Source organism: Lepidochelys kempii, chromosome 17, assembly GCF_965140265.1.
Source record: "Lepidochelys kempii isolate rLepKem1 chromosome 17, rLepKem1.hap2, whole genome shotgun sequence".
Lineage (NCBI taxonomy): Eukaryota > Metazoa > Chordata > Testudines > Cheloniidae > Lepidochelys > Lepidochelys kempii.
In genome coordinates, this window is record NC_133272.1 from 18,050,003 (window position 1) to 18,063,660 (window position 13,658).

Here is a 13,658-nt window from a genome sequence, read left to right on the forward strand (position 1 = left end):
TACATCTTCCTGCAAGTTTTCTACATTTGATAAGAAACAGGATGAAGTTCCAAGTTCTACTCTTCTGAACCGTCGAGAGGAGAAAAATTCTCCTCTGACAAGGGAAATTTTATTTATTCAGATTTTTACTGCACTCCCACATGCTAAGCACATGTATTTTTAAAACAAATATTGAAAACAAAGTTCTCAAGATCTTTCCAACTCTAGCAGACTCCCTTACAACCATGATTTATGAAATCCTTAATGGCCTCTATCATAATGAAGATGGGTTTCGGGTGTGTCTTTCTGGGAGAAACCTGTGAACACAGTTAAGTCTTGTACCATGGAGCAAAAGCCAAAGCTCAGACCCACACCATGCTTTTTGTACCAATATAGTTAAACTGGCACACTCCCTTAGGACATGTCTACACTACCCACTGGATCGGTGGGTAGTGATCCATCCCTAATAGCTCTGCCGTCGACTCCAGAACTCCACCACGGCGAGAGGCAGAAGCAGAGTTGATGGGGGAGCGGCAGCTGTCGATCCCGTGCCGCGAGAACGCGAAGTAAGTGATTCTAAGTCGATCTAAGATACGTCGACTTCAGCTACGCTATTCTCGTAGCTGAAGTTGCATATCTTAGATCGATCCCCCCACCCCAGTGCAGACTAGGCCTCAGTGTGGCCACAGTTACACTGGTATAAAGGTGCTTAACAGTATAGCTTATTTTCATAGATGTAAGCCATACCAATATAAGAACCTTTTATTCCAGTATAACTGTCTCCACACTAAGGTATTACATCAATTTAGCTATATATTTTTAAACAGATATAATTAAATTGGTGCAAAATTATGTGTAAACCAGCCCCAAGAATATTCTACCACCAGCCCCTTCCTGAGTATATCAGGAGAACGGTTGCATAAGTGACTCCGATGATCACAACTTTCGCAGCATCAGGGGACTAAGTACCCAAGTTACCTAGTCGTTGAGTGTTTATCTTGAGTAAACACTCAATCAACTGGCAGCCTAAGCAAGATCACAGAGCAGATGTAATATGCTCACAGTGAAAAAGCCCCTGAAAGCCAGCCCACACATTCTGCACTGATTCAACATATAGCCCTATGTACAGCACAATGCAGAAATCTACACTTTTTTTTTAAAATATACCTCCCCTGAAGACTGATTTAAACATGTACTCACCTAACTTATAACTGGCTTTACAAAATTACTAAAAAGAGAACATCCATTATACCACATAAGATGCTAGATAATCAGATCACTTTTAAGCTGATTTTAAGCCAAATTTATCCCTGGCGTTACTCCATTTATTTCAGCATAGTAACACCACAGTTGAATTTGACACACCCCCTCCCCCCCGAAAAAGCTACTGCTTGGTAAATTTATGTATTAAAAAACAAAATACCACACTGCTAGTTCAGAGTCTCATCCAAAACCCTTTGAAGTTAATAGGAGTCTTTTGGCTGAGTTCAATGGGCCTTAGGCGATTTTTTTAAAATTCAGATACAGTTTAGGACTGTTTAACACAAATATAGGACTGTTTAACATAATTAAATATTATTGTTGTGTAACTGCAATTTTCCAGCTTCCTTACTTTATGGATAAAGTGATATAGAAAATACAAATGCCAGATTATGTTTTATTTTTATGCTCTGTGGTCAATTCCAAAGTATTGTTTCCTACATTTTTTTTAAATTTCAGAATTCTTAAGCTACCAGTGTGCGTATGATTTTGCTATGACACACATAAACAGGCCACATACAATTTCTAAGGAGACAGTGTTTCTCTTAATGATTTCCACCTGTACAAATAATACAAATTTACCCTATCAAGACTTGTGTTGGGAAAAATAGTTATAGATGGAAATATTTCAGACAAAATTAAAGTGAAAGCTAGTTAACTGATTTGGAAAGAATGACTTTTTTTTTTTTTTTTGGAATTTTACATATTCTCAGCTCTCTTTTTTCCACCACAGTAGGTAGTATCTTAACACTTGTTAAAAAGATCAGCAAACTCAAGCATACAAGAAAGGGCATCATCACTACTAAGCTGATCTGTTCAGACCACCTTCTAAAAAGTATCTGTAAAATAGCTATAAATCACCAACGCTGATCAGCTCAAAATTTTCTTTTCCTCTTTCACCCATAAACTACCAAAACTTTCTTCTACTGAATATCGTACATTAAAATGGCTCTATCATCTTTCAACAATTTATTTTGTTTCTCTTTGCCTTATTTATACTTATGCACCATTCTCCTTTTCACCTATTCCTCCTCTGCAATGAGGTGTGTACTAACTACATATCCAATAATGTATGCTTTCTGAAGACAGTTTGTATAGCATTTCGCATGCATAATTTAAGTTTTCACAAACATGGCCTCACACGGAGATGAGATTGCCCTGTCTACTACTTTTTGACATAACAACAAAACCCAAACCCCATAACTTTTGAAGTTAAGAAAAGCCCCTACAATTTAGATGTTATGAACAATGTTATTGATCCAGCACTGAAAAATAAAATTCAGTGTATCCACAGAACAAGAGGAGCATAAGTAGCAGAGCAAGATTCCTACACCCTGTCCTAACAATGTGCCGAAGTAAACATTGCCTCAATTTAAGGATTAAAAAACTGAGGTAGGGATATTAGTGACTTGCTCAAAATCAACAATGAATTCAGAGTTCAGATTAGGAGTTCCAGTCTTCCAGACTGTGTGCTCAGACCACCATCTCTCTCCCACTCTAACAGGTGGTTTGCTATGTGAAATGTTTACTAGAACAGACAGACAGACTACCAACTTATTTAATATAGGACACCAAACAACTATCAGCTACTAGTGTCTTTTGGTCAATCCCTAGGGTCGAAATGTAAGAGCTAGCTGTGAAAGACTTCATATATCCCCTGAGCTATTGAACGACTCCCAACTTTGTTGTTTTTTTACATCTTAAATAAGTTTTTCCCAATGAAAACCTGAAAAGTTATTACAAAAAGAAATTACTGAACATGAATATCAACCTTACAACATGCATGTGACTGGACTGCAGTCAAACGTCAGTGAAATACTGTTACTCTGAAAACTGAAATGTGTATTGATAAAAACAACCAGATCCTGAAGACATATGAAGCAGGGGAACTGGAAAGCCAACAAATGACCTTACCGTCAGTGAGAGAGGAAAATGATGTGAAGAAACTGTAGGAGATGATGGTAGATCCTGTCAATTTTTTTCATGAAGAGTCTGTTAGACTTTACAGAGAGGCAGGAGGCAATCAAAAGTAGCAAATAAGCAGCTGAGAACCAATGAAGCTAGAGAAGCAGGGCTATTTGGCAACATTAAAAAAAATGAACAAATGTGCAGCAGAGGAAGTTTGTGTGGTCATGGGATTTTATCCCAAGGAACAGGAATGGAAGAAGCAGAAGTTAAGGATATGCCAACATTAGAAAGACAGGCCTTGTCATTATGAGAATAGGGCAAAGCGGAAGGGATGGGGAAACAGGAGGGGAGGAATTCTACAAAAGAGTCAATGGAGGAGAGAGCAGGAGACAGAGGAGCTATGGACTGCACTGAAGGTTGCAAGAGGGCTGGGAAACAGTGGTTGCATTGTTTGAAGGAGATGAAGCAGTGATTGACGAGAGGGAATGAGGAAACAAAGGTCAGAGGAGGGACAGGATTTAGTGAACACAAGGTCAAAGTGACTGGTCATTTGGTCAGTGAGAGAGTAAATCCAGGACTGAAGGTCAAATGGGGTGGTGAGGCTGAGCTAACAGGTCTGACAGGACATCAGTATGGAAGCTGAAGGTTGCCAAGGGTAAAAGGTCAGAAACTGTGAAGAGTGGAAAACGGATGGCCAAGAGTCTATGGCTATGTCTACACGGCCCCGCAGTTTGGACCACAGTGATGCAAATAGCAGGGAGTACCAAAGTGATGCACTGTAACTCCTCCGTGTGGATGATGTGGGTGAGAACTAAAAGGTTCCTACTTATTAACGCAGTCCTCTTCAAACAGGGCTACAATAAAGCCTACCTCAGTGACAAAGCTGGATGTTGAGGAGTCCAGCATAAGGGGCAGCGCACAGAAGACAGTGGGAAAAGACAATAAGAGTCAGAGTATTGTTCAAAGGAGGAGATTGGGGCTGGAACTGGCTGGACAAGGAGAGAAGTTGTGAAGATGTGACCCACCTTATGTAGATGGCAAACTTTTTGGAGAAGGAAGCAGGTCTTAACAATGCTTGTGAAACTACTATGCAAACTAGCAACACCATACAAATGTATATTTACTCTGTGTATTTTGATCAACAGTGGACTTCAGTTTCCAGGGCTGACAAGAATTAAATATAAGTTTTAAAGGTGAAGTAATATATACATTTTTTTTTAACTGAAAGACATAAGAACAAACTGAACATGCATAGTTTGTTGGTTCTTCTTTTGATATCAAAATCAGTGAAGAAACGGATTTCCAAGGACTCAATTCTGCTTCCAGTCATAATTCACCATTATGCTTTACTGACCATACCAAGACTAAGATTATATGACACTTATACTATTTATACAAGGAGAAATTTGAAGAGACTAGTACTATTAGGCTCAGTAGGCATTATTTCAGGTACTCAAGGCAATTCTCTAATTGTGTTTCATAATTCTTGTTCACAGAAATACTAGACCTTTGGATTCCAAGATATACTCCTTAAATATAGACGTCAGTATTTATAGTGCCTGTTCTTTCAACTTTATTATCTTAGATTGATTAGAAGACTGCATACTACTCAAGTTCTGCTTATCAATGCTATCAGCCTTATGCTTGAGGATTTCAGTAACTGTAAAATCAAATATAATTTTGAAATAAAATGTTTACATATTAGTTTCCTTGATTCATATTGTTCTATTAAAGAAACCCTAATGTAGTACAAATAATTAAAACCATTACTGTAGCTTAAGAAATCACTTAATATTTTTAAAAACATATTTTAAAGCAAATAAATAAATAAAAACAGGAAACCATCACCTAGGCAATCAGAAGACAGAGTAAGCCTGCATGTTTGTTTGTTTGTTTTAAATTCTCCACTGTTTACAATAGCCTCTTAGAAGTTTAAAAATAAGATTCCTTTCCGCAGCAAATCTGGTTTTGGCTATATAAAAACTTCAATTCCACACTGGTACGGTAACATGGTAAAATTTGCACTGTTGCTACCCATACTGTACCTTTCCTGTGAATCCACTGTAGTCTACGGGTATGTCCACAAAGCCAAAACACCAACCCTCCCTCAAACATCACACCGCAGCAGTGAGTCTCAGAGCCCAGGTCAACTGACTTGGGCTTGTGCTAAGGTGATAAAAATAGCAGTATAGATGTCCGGGCTCAGGTGAGAGCCCAGGCTCTGAGATTCTCCTCACCGTGTTTCAGACCCTGGACTTCAGCCCAAATCGCAACATCTACAGAGGTATTTTTAAGCTCCATAGTGCAAGCCCCATGAGCCCAAGTAAGTTTGACCCAGGCTCTGAGACGTGTTGCCACACTTTGTTTTTGCTGTATAGACATACCCTACAAATTAAAAAATGCACATAAAATCCATTAATTTCCAGAAGTAGGTTTTTTTATTGGCAACGACACATCAGATTTAAAATCAGACCTGGACTGAGGACACTCTCATTCAGGTTAGAGACTCAGGCTTAGGAGCTCAATAGGTTGACCATGTTCTCTTAAGTTAGATAAATTGATACTTTGGGAGAAAAATATGGTGGCTTCACTCACAATACAAAAAACTGTTATACAAACCCTGTCTGCTCATTACTGTACATACTTTATTCCTACAAGATAAAGACTAAAGAAGCCAAATCATGCCCTTTGCAAGTGGAGGGGATTAATCTGGAAGACCCTGAAAGGTACCAAGGAAGGGATCAGTAATGGCACTTCTGCAGCAACATCTTTCACCTTGTTCTCATGCCACAGAAGCCATTCTGACTGGTCTTTCATAGGGATCTGGCTCTGTGGGTAGAAGGATATGGAGGCTGGCTGCTCTCCACAGTTCTATGCCTTCCTCCAATTCCCTCATGAATCAGCGAGATCATTCTGATTCTGTCATCATTACTTACCCACTTTCTCCCTTTGTGCTGAGAATCCACCCCACCTGATGGGGAAAGGACCAGCATCTTGGGGCACCAGCCAACAGGGAAGCAGAGTACCTACTAAAGCTGTGCTGCTGTCAGAGGGAGTTAGGGAACGGGTAGCTAGGAAGCAGTATAGAACAAAAGAGAGATTCAATCTATGTGGTGGGTCAATGCATACTGTATTTTGCCTTCAGGCCACGAGACAAGCTAATTATCAAGAACTTAAAGAACAGGGTCACACTGCCTTACAAAATAAAGATAAGTTTGCCTAAGAATTCTAGAGCTGGCAATATGCATATTCAGGGTCTTTACCTCCCTTCAAAGAACAACAGATTCCCTTTTAGCAGCTAAACACAAAGCCTATATACTGCATTGATCAAAGAAGTGTACAGCTGTTAAAAGACACATGCACTTTTGTGAAAGCACAACATGCACTTTAGAACTTTTTATGTTATTAGGCAAAAAATACTTGATCACTTCCAGTCTATTATGCTGTATCATAAAAAGTGGAAAGACTTTTTTTCTGGAAAACCCCAATCATTTGGAAATTACTATCCAACCAAAGGAAAAGGTTTAAATCTGTCAAGTTTGTTCTGTTATCTCTATAACTCAGAATTATATTTTTTATTTTTTAGAAGCCAAACTCAGGCTCCTGTCCTCTCACCCCTTTGAAAAAAGAATGTTCTTTCTGAGGATACAGACTAACACGGCTGCTACTCTGAAATCTCCCATTTGAATGACACCGAAGTGTCCGTGCTAATCTCCTTCCATTTTTAAAAGGTTGGTTTCTAGTGCTTTTCCTTTAAGTAACAGCCTTGAAAATGTAACTGATTATTAGGGCTTGAAGTATGGCACTGATTTTTCAATGGGTTACTCAGAGATTCCCACTTACAGTGACTTATGTCCAGCCTTTGTGATCTGTGGAAACTACAGCCACAAGTTTCTAAATTTTTTGTGAGGGTCCCAAATTGGTTTGTCAGTGTGGGGGACAGCACTGCTACCGATGGCACTAACGTCACAAGAGCTCTCACAACCTACGTCCTGCAGCTGAGCAGGTTCCTCTAATGAGAGCCAATGTAATCTCACTCTGGTCACAAGGAAAGAAAGAAAACGAAAAGGGGGACTTGTGGCACCTTAGAGACTAACAAATTTATCTGAGCATAAGCTTTCGTGAGCTACAGCTCACTTCATCGGATGCAAGAAAGAAACAGTGTATCTACCAGATTAAGCACAGAAGCAAGAGATTCCTGCATTCTAACCCTGGTAGCTGAACTTTCCATTCAGTATGACTGACTGAAATTGTAAGTTTTCCCTTGTCAGGGAATACTATCAACAGAAGCAGTCTGACTGAGAAACAAATTTCATTTGCTATTATACTTTTAAGTTCAAGGCATTTATACAAAGCATTACAACACTAACATTAAGCAGTCTTAAAGGGGACTCATAAGTATCTATATTCTATATAATAGTACTTTCTTCAAAGTATCTTACAGACATGAATACGGGAGCTTTGTTAGAGCCTAAGTATTCAAACAAACAAAAAAAGCTATTTCTGAAAGTTTTGTTTAGTGACCAATAGCCTGCTTTTCAGAGGTGATCAGCATCCATTGCTGAATGAAGTCAAAATGAGTGCTGGATGCTCAAACAAACAACAAACCAACAAGGCATTGATTTATTATCATTCCTGTCACACAGTCCAACAATCTATACAGCACTACAGACATTCATTAAAACTTCAAAATACCTTGACCAAGAAAAAACAAGAAAAGCACAAACCTACCTGTAGAGCAGGTTCAAATCATTAACTAAAGACTCAGTTGACAGAACACTGCACAAAACAACACTGGCAGCCAATTTAGCCTTTTTGTGATTGCTATCACATGGAAACTTTATTAGCCTGCACAAAAGAATTAAAGAGGTAATTCAATTTCTCTGCCAAGCCAAATTACAAAGAGCAGAGATTTGACATTTATCCTTTTCTTCTAGCTATTCAACTTCTCTTCTTCTTGGACCTGTTTCTTTATGAGTTTAGAGAATAATGTGGGATAAATAAACTACTCATATGTTGCCCCTAAATACGGTTTTTAAAATGCAGTTTCCAAGAGAGTCGTTAGACTTTTCTGAACACCACAACACAAGTGTCTTTCTTTTGTATGTACAAAAGATGTACAACAGCTGCTTGCAAAGAATATTACTAATTATCAAAAGCTTGGAATTTTCCCTGAAGAAAAAAAATACACTTCTCCTGTATTGTCACATACACTAACAAAGTATTAAGCTATCTTAGACCAATAAAGTTTATGCCAGCTCTTCCAAGCAGCACATTCAATGTAAGTAACTGAATAAAATACTAAATAATTCCTTCCTCCAACATTTTTCCTCATGTTCAAAAATAATGGAGAAGTTGTACATGATTCACTTTTCAGTGGACTATTTAAAAATAAAACAGGCAAGTTGTTGAGAACAGCAGAATCGCAATCAAGGTGGAGAAAATATAGGGACTGATCCTTCTGTTGCTGACGAATGAAGAGGGAGAGCAAGCCTGTTTTCCAGCTCTGACTACTACAGTATGAAAACAAAGCAACCACTTCTAGCATCTATCCATCTAGCCACAGCTTAGTTACCTGTCCTCATCTTCGAGCAGTTGGAGAAAAACAGAGGAGACAAGTTTGCATCTCATAAGAGTGAGCACTGATCAAATTATCAAATCACCAAAACTTCATACACCTTTATTGTCACCAGATTAATATTGCTCAGAAGCAACAAAACAACAGTAGGTACAGTGACTGACACAACACTACCTTTCCCCATATAGAAGCAGCAAGCATTTGCACAGTGCATGAGTCTGCTGTACACCCCCACCAGGCTACTCTGAAAAAGCAAAAACAGCAATCATAACAACAAGTTGGTAGATCTTATAACCGAAGGAAAGACTTAAGAGAAACACTGCTGCTGTTCCTTCCCAGAGAATACACAGTGAAACCCATACTAACAGCCGCCTCTAACTGGAAATATCCCTTGTCTTCAACCACTTTAAAAAAATCCCCATTAATTTTATATATCATTTTACACACACAAATTACTGTACTTTTATTATGTAACAGATTTTGAAAGGGCCCAATAATGCAGGTTTCAACGTAAACTGTTCTTCTTGATTATTTGCACCCTAACGTTCTCACATTCTTCATATCTACTCATTTTCACAAGTACTCCTAGGACAGCAATTTAACTAAGGAAAATGTAGCCCACTCCACACAACTCAAGAACAGAAAAAATAATCTTGCCACACAACTCCATCTGAATAGGTAAACACCCACACTCACCTCTCAGAAGGACAAAAATCCTGAAGTATGCCATTCACCTTGAAGAGGGGAAAAATGCAAACACGCTCATCCCTATACACATATCTTCCTCCAGAGTTTGCCTCTTTACTTAAACTTTGACCAGGTAAACAACCACCGCTCTCCTCCCCACAGGATAAGGTCCTTCTTGCATAAGGAGACCCCACCCCAGTAAAATGTAATCCCCTAGATACGCATCACCATAAATTGGTAGTTACCCTCTTCTATGAAAATCCTTGCATAGGTTAAGTGCCCTGCTGCCAAGATAAGTGGCTCCCTATGGTGTCTATCCATCCATGTCCCATAAATCCCACCAAATATCCACCCTGCAGAACAATGTCTACACAGTCTTTTATTCCTCCCCCATAACCCTCCTGTCCAGTTAAACTGATAACCAATCTCAAGATAGTCATCTCTGTACAGGGTCACTCCCATCCCACTCCATGCTTTTTCTGCACAGAAAGACAGTACTGCCTCCAAATATTTCCCTGCAACGTCTGTCACTCCCCCTCCCAAAACAGACATAACCCACTCCGTGTAAATTTCCAGGCAAAGTCTATCACAAATTCCCAATTCTCCAGGGCAATTCTTCCTGTTCCCATGCCCAGATAAATACTGCCACTGTCCGCAAGATAAGACCCTCTCTGCAGTAAATGTCACTCTCCACCAGGAAATGCCTATCCAAGTAACCTGCTTCCCACCTTTACCCCACCACATAATACAAGAACTAGTGATCACTCAATGGAAACTAATAGGCTGCAGGTTTAAAATAAACATAAAGTAGTACTTCTTCACACAGCACAGTGTCAACCTGTGGAACTCATTGCAATGGGATGTTGTGAAGGCCAAGAGTTTAACTGGGTTCAAAAAACAAGTTGACCAGTTCATGGAGAAAAGGTCTTATCAATAGTTATTAGCCAAGATGGTCAGCGATGCAACCTCATGCTCTGGGTACCCTTAAACTTCCAACTTCCAGAAGCTGGGACTGGATGACAAGGGATGGATCACTCAAAACTGCCATTCTGTTCACTCCCACTGAGGCACCTGGCATAGGCCACTGCTAGAAATAACATACTGGGCTACACTGACCATTGGCCTGACCCACTATGGTCATTCTTATGTTCCTACAGAGTTGGTCATCCACACATACACCATTCCTCTACCCATGTAAATGCCCAACACAGTATAAGCATCATCCTGCAGGGTCTGTGATTACCTAGGCAAGGGTTCTTGATTGGTAAACAACCCTTTGCTGGACAAGCATCATCCTGTGGTGTGCTGTCACTCCCCCTATACACTCTTGCCCTGGTAAATGTCTCCCCATTCAAAAGGTAAGCATCTCCCTGCAAGACCTGGCACTTCCTATCCCCATGTCCAGGCACATCACCTCTTTCTCTTGATAAGCATCTCCCTGAAGGATCTATTACTCTTACCTCGTGCACAAGTACCCAGGAGAGAGTGGCTCACCTCTTCATCAGAATAAACATCCTCCATACACAGCCCTGCCCAGATAACCTTACTCTCAGACTATCTCCATGCACAGCTTGTCACAGTCTCCTCCCCCAGGTAAATGCTCCCCCCCCCGGACGAGCCTCTCTCCCAGGGTCTGTCACCCCTGACATCCCAGGGATATATCCCCTCCCGTGCAGTAGCATCTCCCCAACCCCAGGGCCTGTCACTCCACATACCAGGGAAATGCCCCCCACTGCACTAGCATCACCCCCAGGACCTGTCACCTCACCCTCATCCTGGGAAATGCCCCCCCATACACTAGCATCTCCCCAGGACCTGTCACCCCCCCATCTTGGGAAATGCCGCCCCCCACACTAGCATCTCCCCAGGACCTGTCACCCCCCCCCATCTTGGGAAATGCCCCCCACCGCACTAGCATCACCCCCAGGACCTGTCACCCCCCCATCTTGGGAAATGCCCCCCCACTACCATCACCCCCAGGACCTGTCACCCCCGCATCTTGGGAAATGCCCCATCCCCTGCACTAGCATCACCCCCAGGACCTGTCACCCCCGCATCTTGGGAAATGCCCCCCACCGCACTAGCATCACCCCCAGGACCTGTCACCCCCCCATCTTGGGAAATGCCCCCCACCGCACTAGCATCACCCCCAGGACCTGTCACCCCCCCATCTTGGGAAATGCCCCCCACCGCACTAGCATCACCCCCAGGACCTGTCACCCCCCCATCTTGGGAAATGCCCCCCACCGCACTACCATCACCCCCAGGACCTGTCACCCCCCCATCTTGGGAAATGCCCCATCCCCTGCACTAGCATCACCCCCAGGACCTGTCACCCCCGCATCTTGGGAAATGCCCCATCCCCTGCACTAGCATCACCCCCAGGACCTGTCACCCCCGCATCTTGGGAAATGCCCCCCACCGCACTAGCATCACCCCCAGGACCTGTCACCCCCCCATCTTGGGAAATGCCCCCCACCGCACTAGCATCACCCCCAGGACCTGTCACCCCCGCATCTTGGGAAATGCCCCATGCCCTGCACTAGCACCTCCCTGGGGCCTGTCACTCCCACCCCCATGCCAAGTAAATGCCCCCCCGCCCCGCACTAGCATCTCCCTGGGGCCTGTCACCCCCTACCCCGAGAAATGCCCCCCTCCCCACAGGGCCTGTAACCCCCCGCCCCGGGCCTGTCACTCGAGCCCTGACACGCTCCCCCGCGGCTCGGGCTCGGGCTCGGCCCCCCCCGTCCACGCCCCCTTGGCCGGTGCGGCTCCCCAGGCGAGCCCGGGGCTCCGCAGGCCGCGCCCGCCCCGCCTCGGGAGCGCGGCCGGCCCCGAGGTTCCTTTACCGTCTGCGTGCGGCGCAGCCCCGGGCTGGGCCATGGCTCCGCCGGCCTCCCCCGCTCCCCTCAGGCAGCGGCGCGGGGGCTGAAACCGCTACGCCAGGAGCCGCTGCGAAAGACGGGAGCTGCCGGGCCGGGCCTCCGCCGCCTCCGCCTCATCCTGACAGCGGGCAGGGGGCGGGCGGAGCGGCGCGCAGGCGCCGGGGCCTGACCCGGGAGAGCACGGGACCCGCGCGGGCTGGGCCGGGCCGAGGCCGAGCGGCGGGAGAAGAGGATAGCGGCCCGCACGCCCCGCCCTGGGCTCAAGCCGGGGAGGAGGGAAGGCAGGAGTGGGAGATGGGGCAGCTGCCGAGGTGGAGCTGAGACCATCAAGCTGGGGCCTGGCTTTGGGGCCCTGGTCTAATTCTGTGACCACCACTCATAGTCTGGGGTCCCAGCTCCTGGGCGGGGGCAGCGCTTGGTGGGCCGCAGATGAGGAAGCCCCTGCGACCCCATTCCACGGCGCTGCGATGGTTATTCTTGGCACCGTGCTCCTGACGTATCCGCTGTTGGTTTACTTCAAGGATACTACAGGATTTGATCGACCGATGGCCTGATGCTGCGCCCTGCGCGTCACCTGCCAAATTTCCCCAAGCTTTTGCCTTTGTCAGGGGTTTGTTCTGTAGGGTCCTCACTTCGTCAAGAAACCACATTAAAATAAACCCAAGCATTCAAACATGTACTAATATAAAATTTGACCTATTAGTTCTGGTATCACTAGGGAATCAAGTGTCGGATTTATTTTAAATGGAAAACGGAGTCACCCTGTGAATCCCCATGACTCCTTTAAAACTTGCCCTAGACACCCAGGGCCAAATTACTACTAGCATAAGTGGGCACAACTCAGAAGGGGTCTGTTAAAAGGATTGCCTTTACTAGTACATTAGACTTCACTGCAGTCCCATCAATTACATCCATGCTGAATTTAGCCTAAATATCTGATGCATCAATTTTGGCAAGCCAACTCTTGCCCATAAAGTGATAGAAAATTAAATTGAATGTCAAAATCCCCAAGAGGAAGAACACCCATGTAGATCCCCATGTCCTCAGCTGTAGGAAGACACTGAGGGGGAAGCCATATGAAGGTCCTAAACTGCAGATGAAGGTGAATAGTGCAACATACTGTATGTAGAGGAGGAGAAGGAAAACACATTCTCCGTGTTAGGAAGTTATTTTAAAAGACTATTGTGATCAAACAGAACAAACTAACCTATTCTATATTATGACACAAGGTCTGGTGCTCAGAGGACATGGATTCGGATTATAGAACTTCATTTCTTTTCTGCATCTGCACATTAACATATTTTATACTATACACTGCCTAGAGTGGGTTATTTTACATATGGATACTGGCCACTAATCCA

At 43.5% G+C, this 13,658-nt stretch overlaps 1 protein-coding gene across 6 annotated transcripts in view; it reads right to left on the minus strand.

Annotated features, from left to right (window-relative positions):
* Nucleotides 1-12,526, minus strand: part of RABEP1 (rabaptin, RAB GTPase binding effector protein 1) — a 79,232-nt gene extending 66,706 nt beyond the window's left edge. For 4 of the 6 annotated variants that reach the window (XM_073315425.1, XM_073315423.1, XM_073315424.1 and 1 more), the window contains exon 1: nucleotides 12,262-12,525. In XM_073315425.1, coding sequence (XP_073171526.1) covers nucleotides 12,262-12,295 — 34 coding nt within the window. In that variant the 5' untranslated portion in view covers nucleotides 12,296-12,525. Of the gene's footprint in view, nucleotides 1-12,261 lie in introns of all 6 variants that reach the window. The other 2 variants (XR_012155390.1, XR_012155391.1) reach the window with 1 other exon arrangement.
* Nucleotides 12,527-13,658: the final 1,132 nt, after the last annotated feature.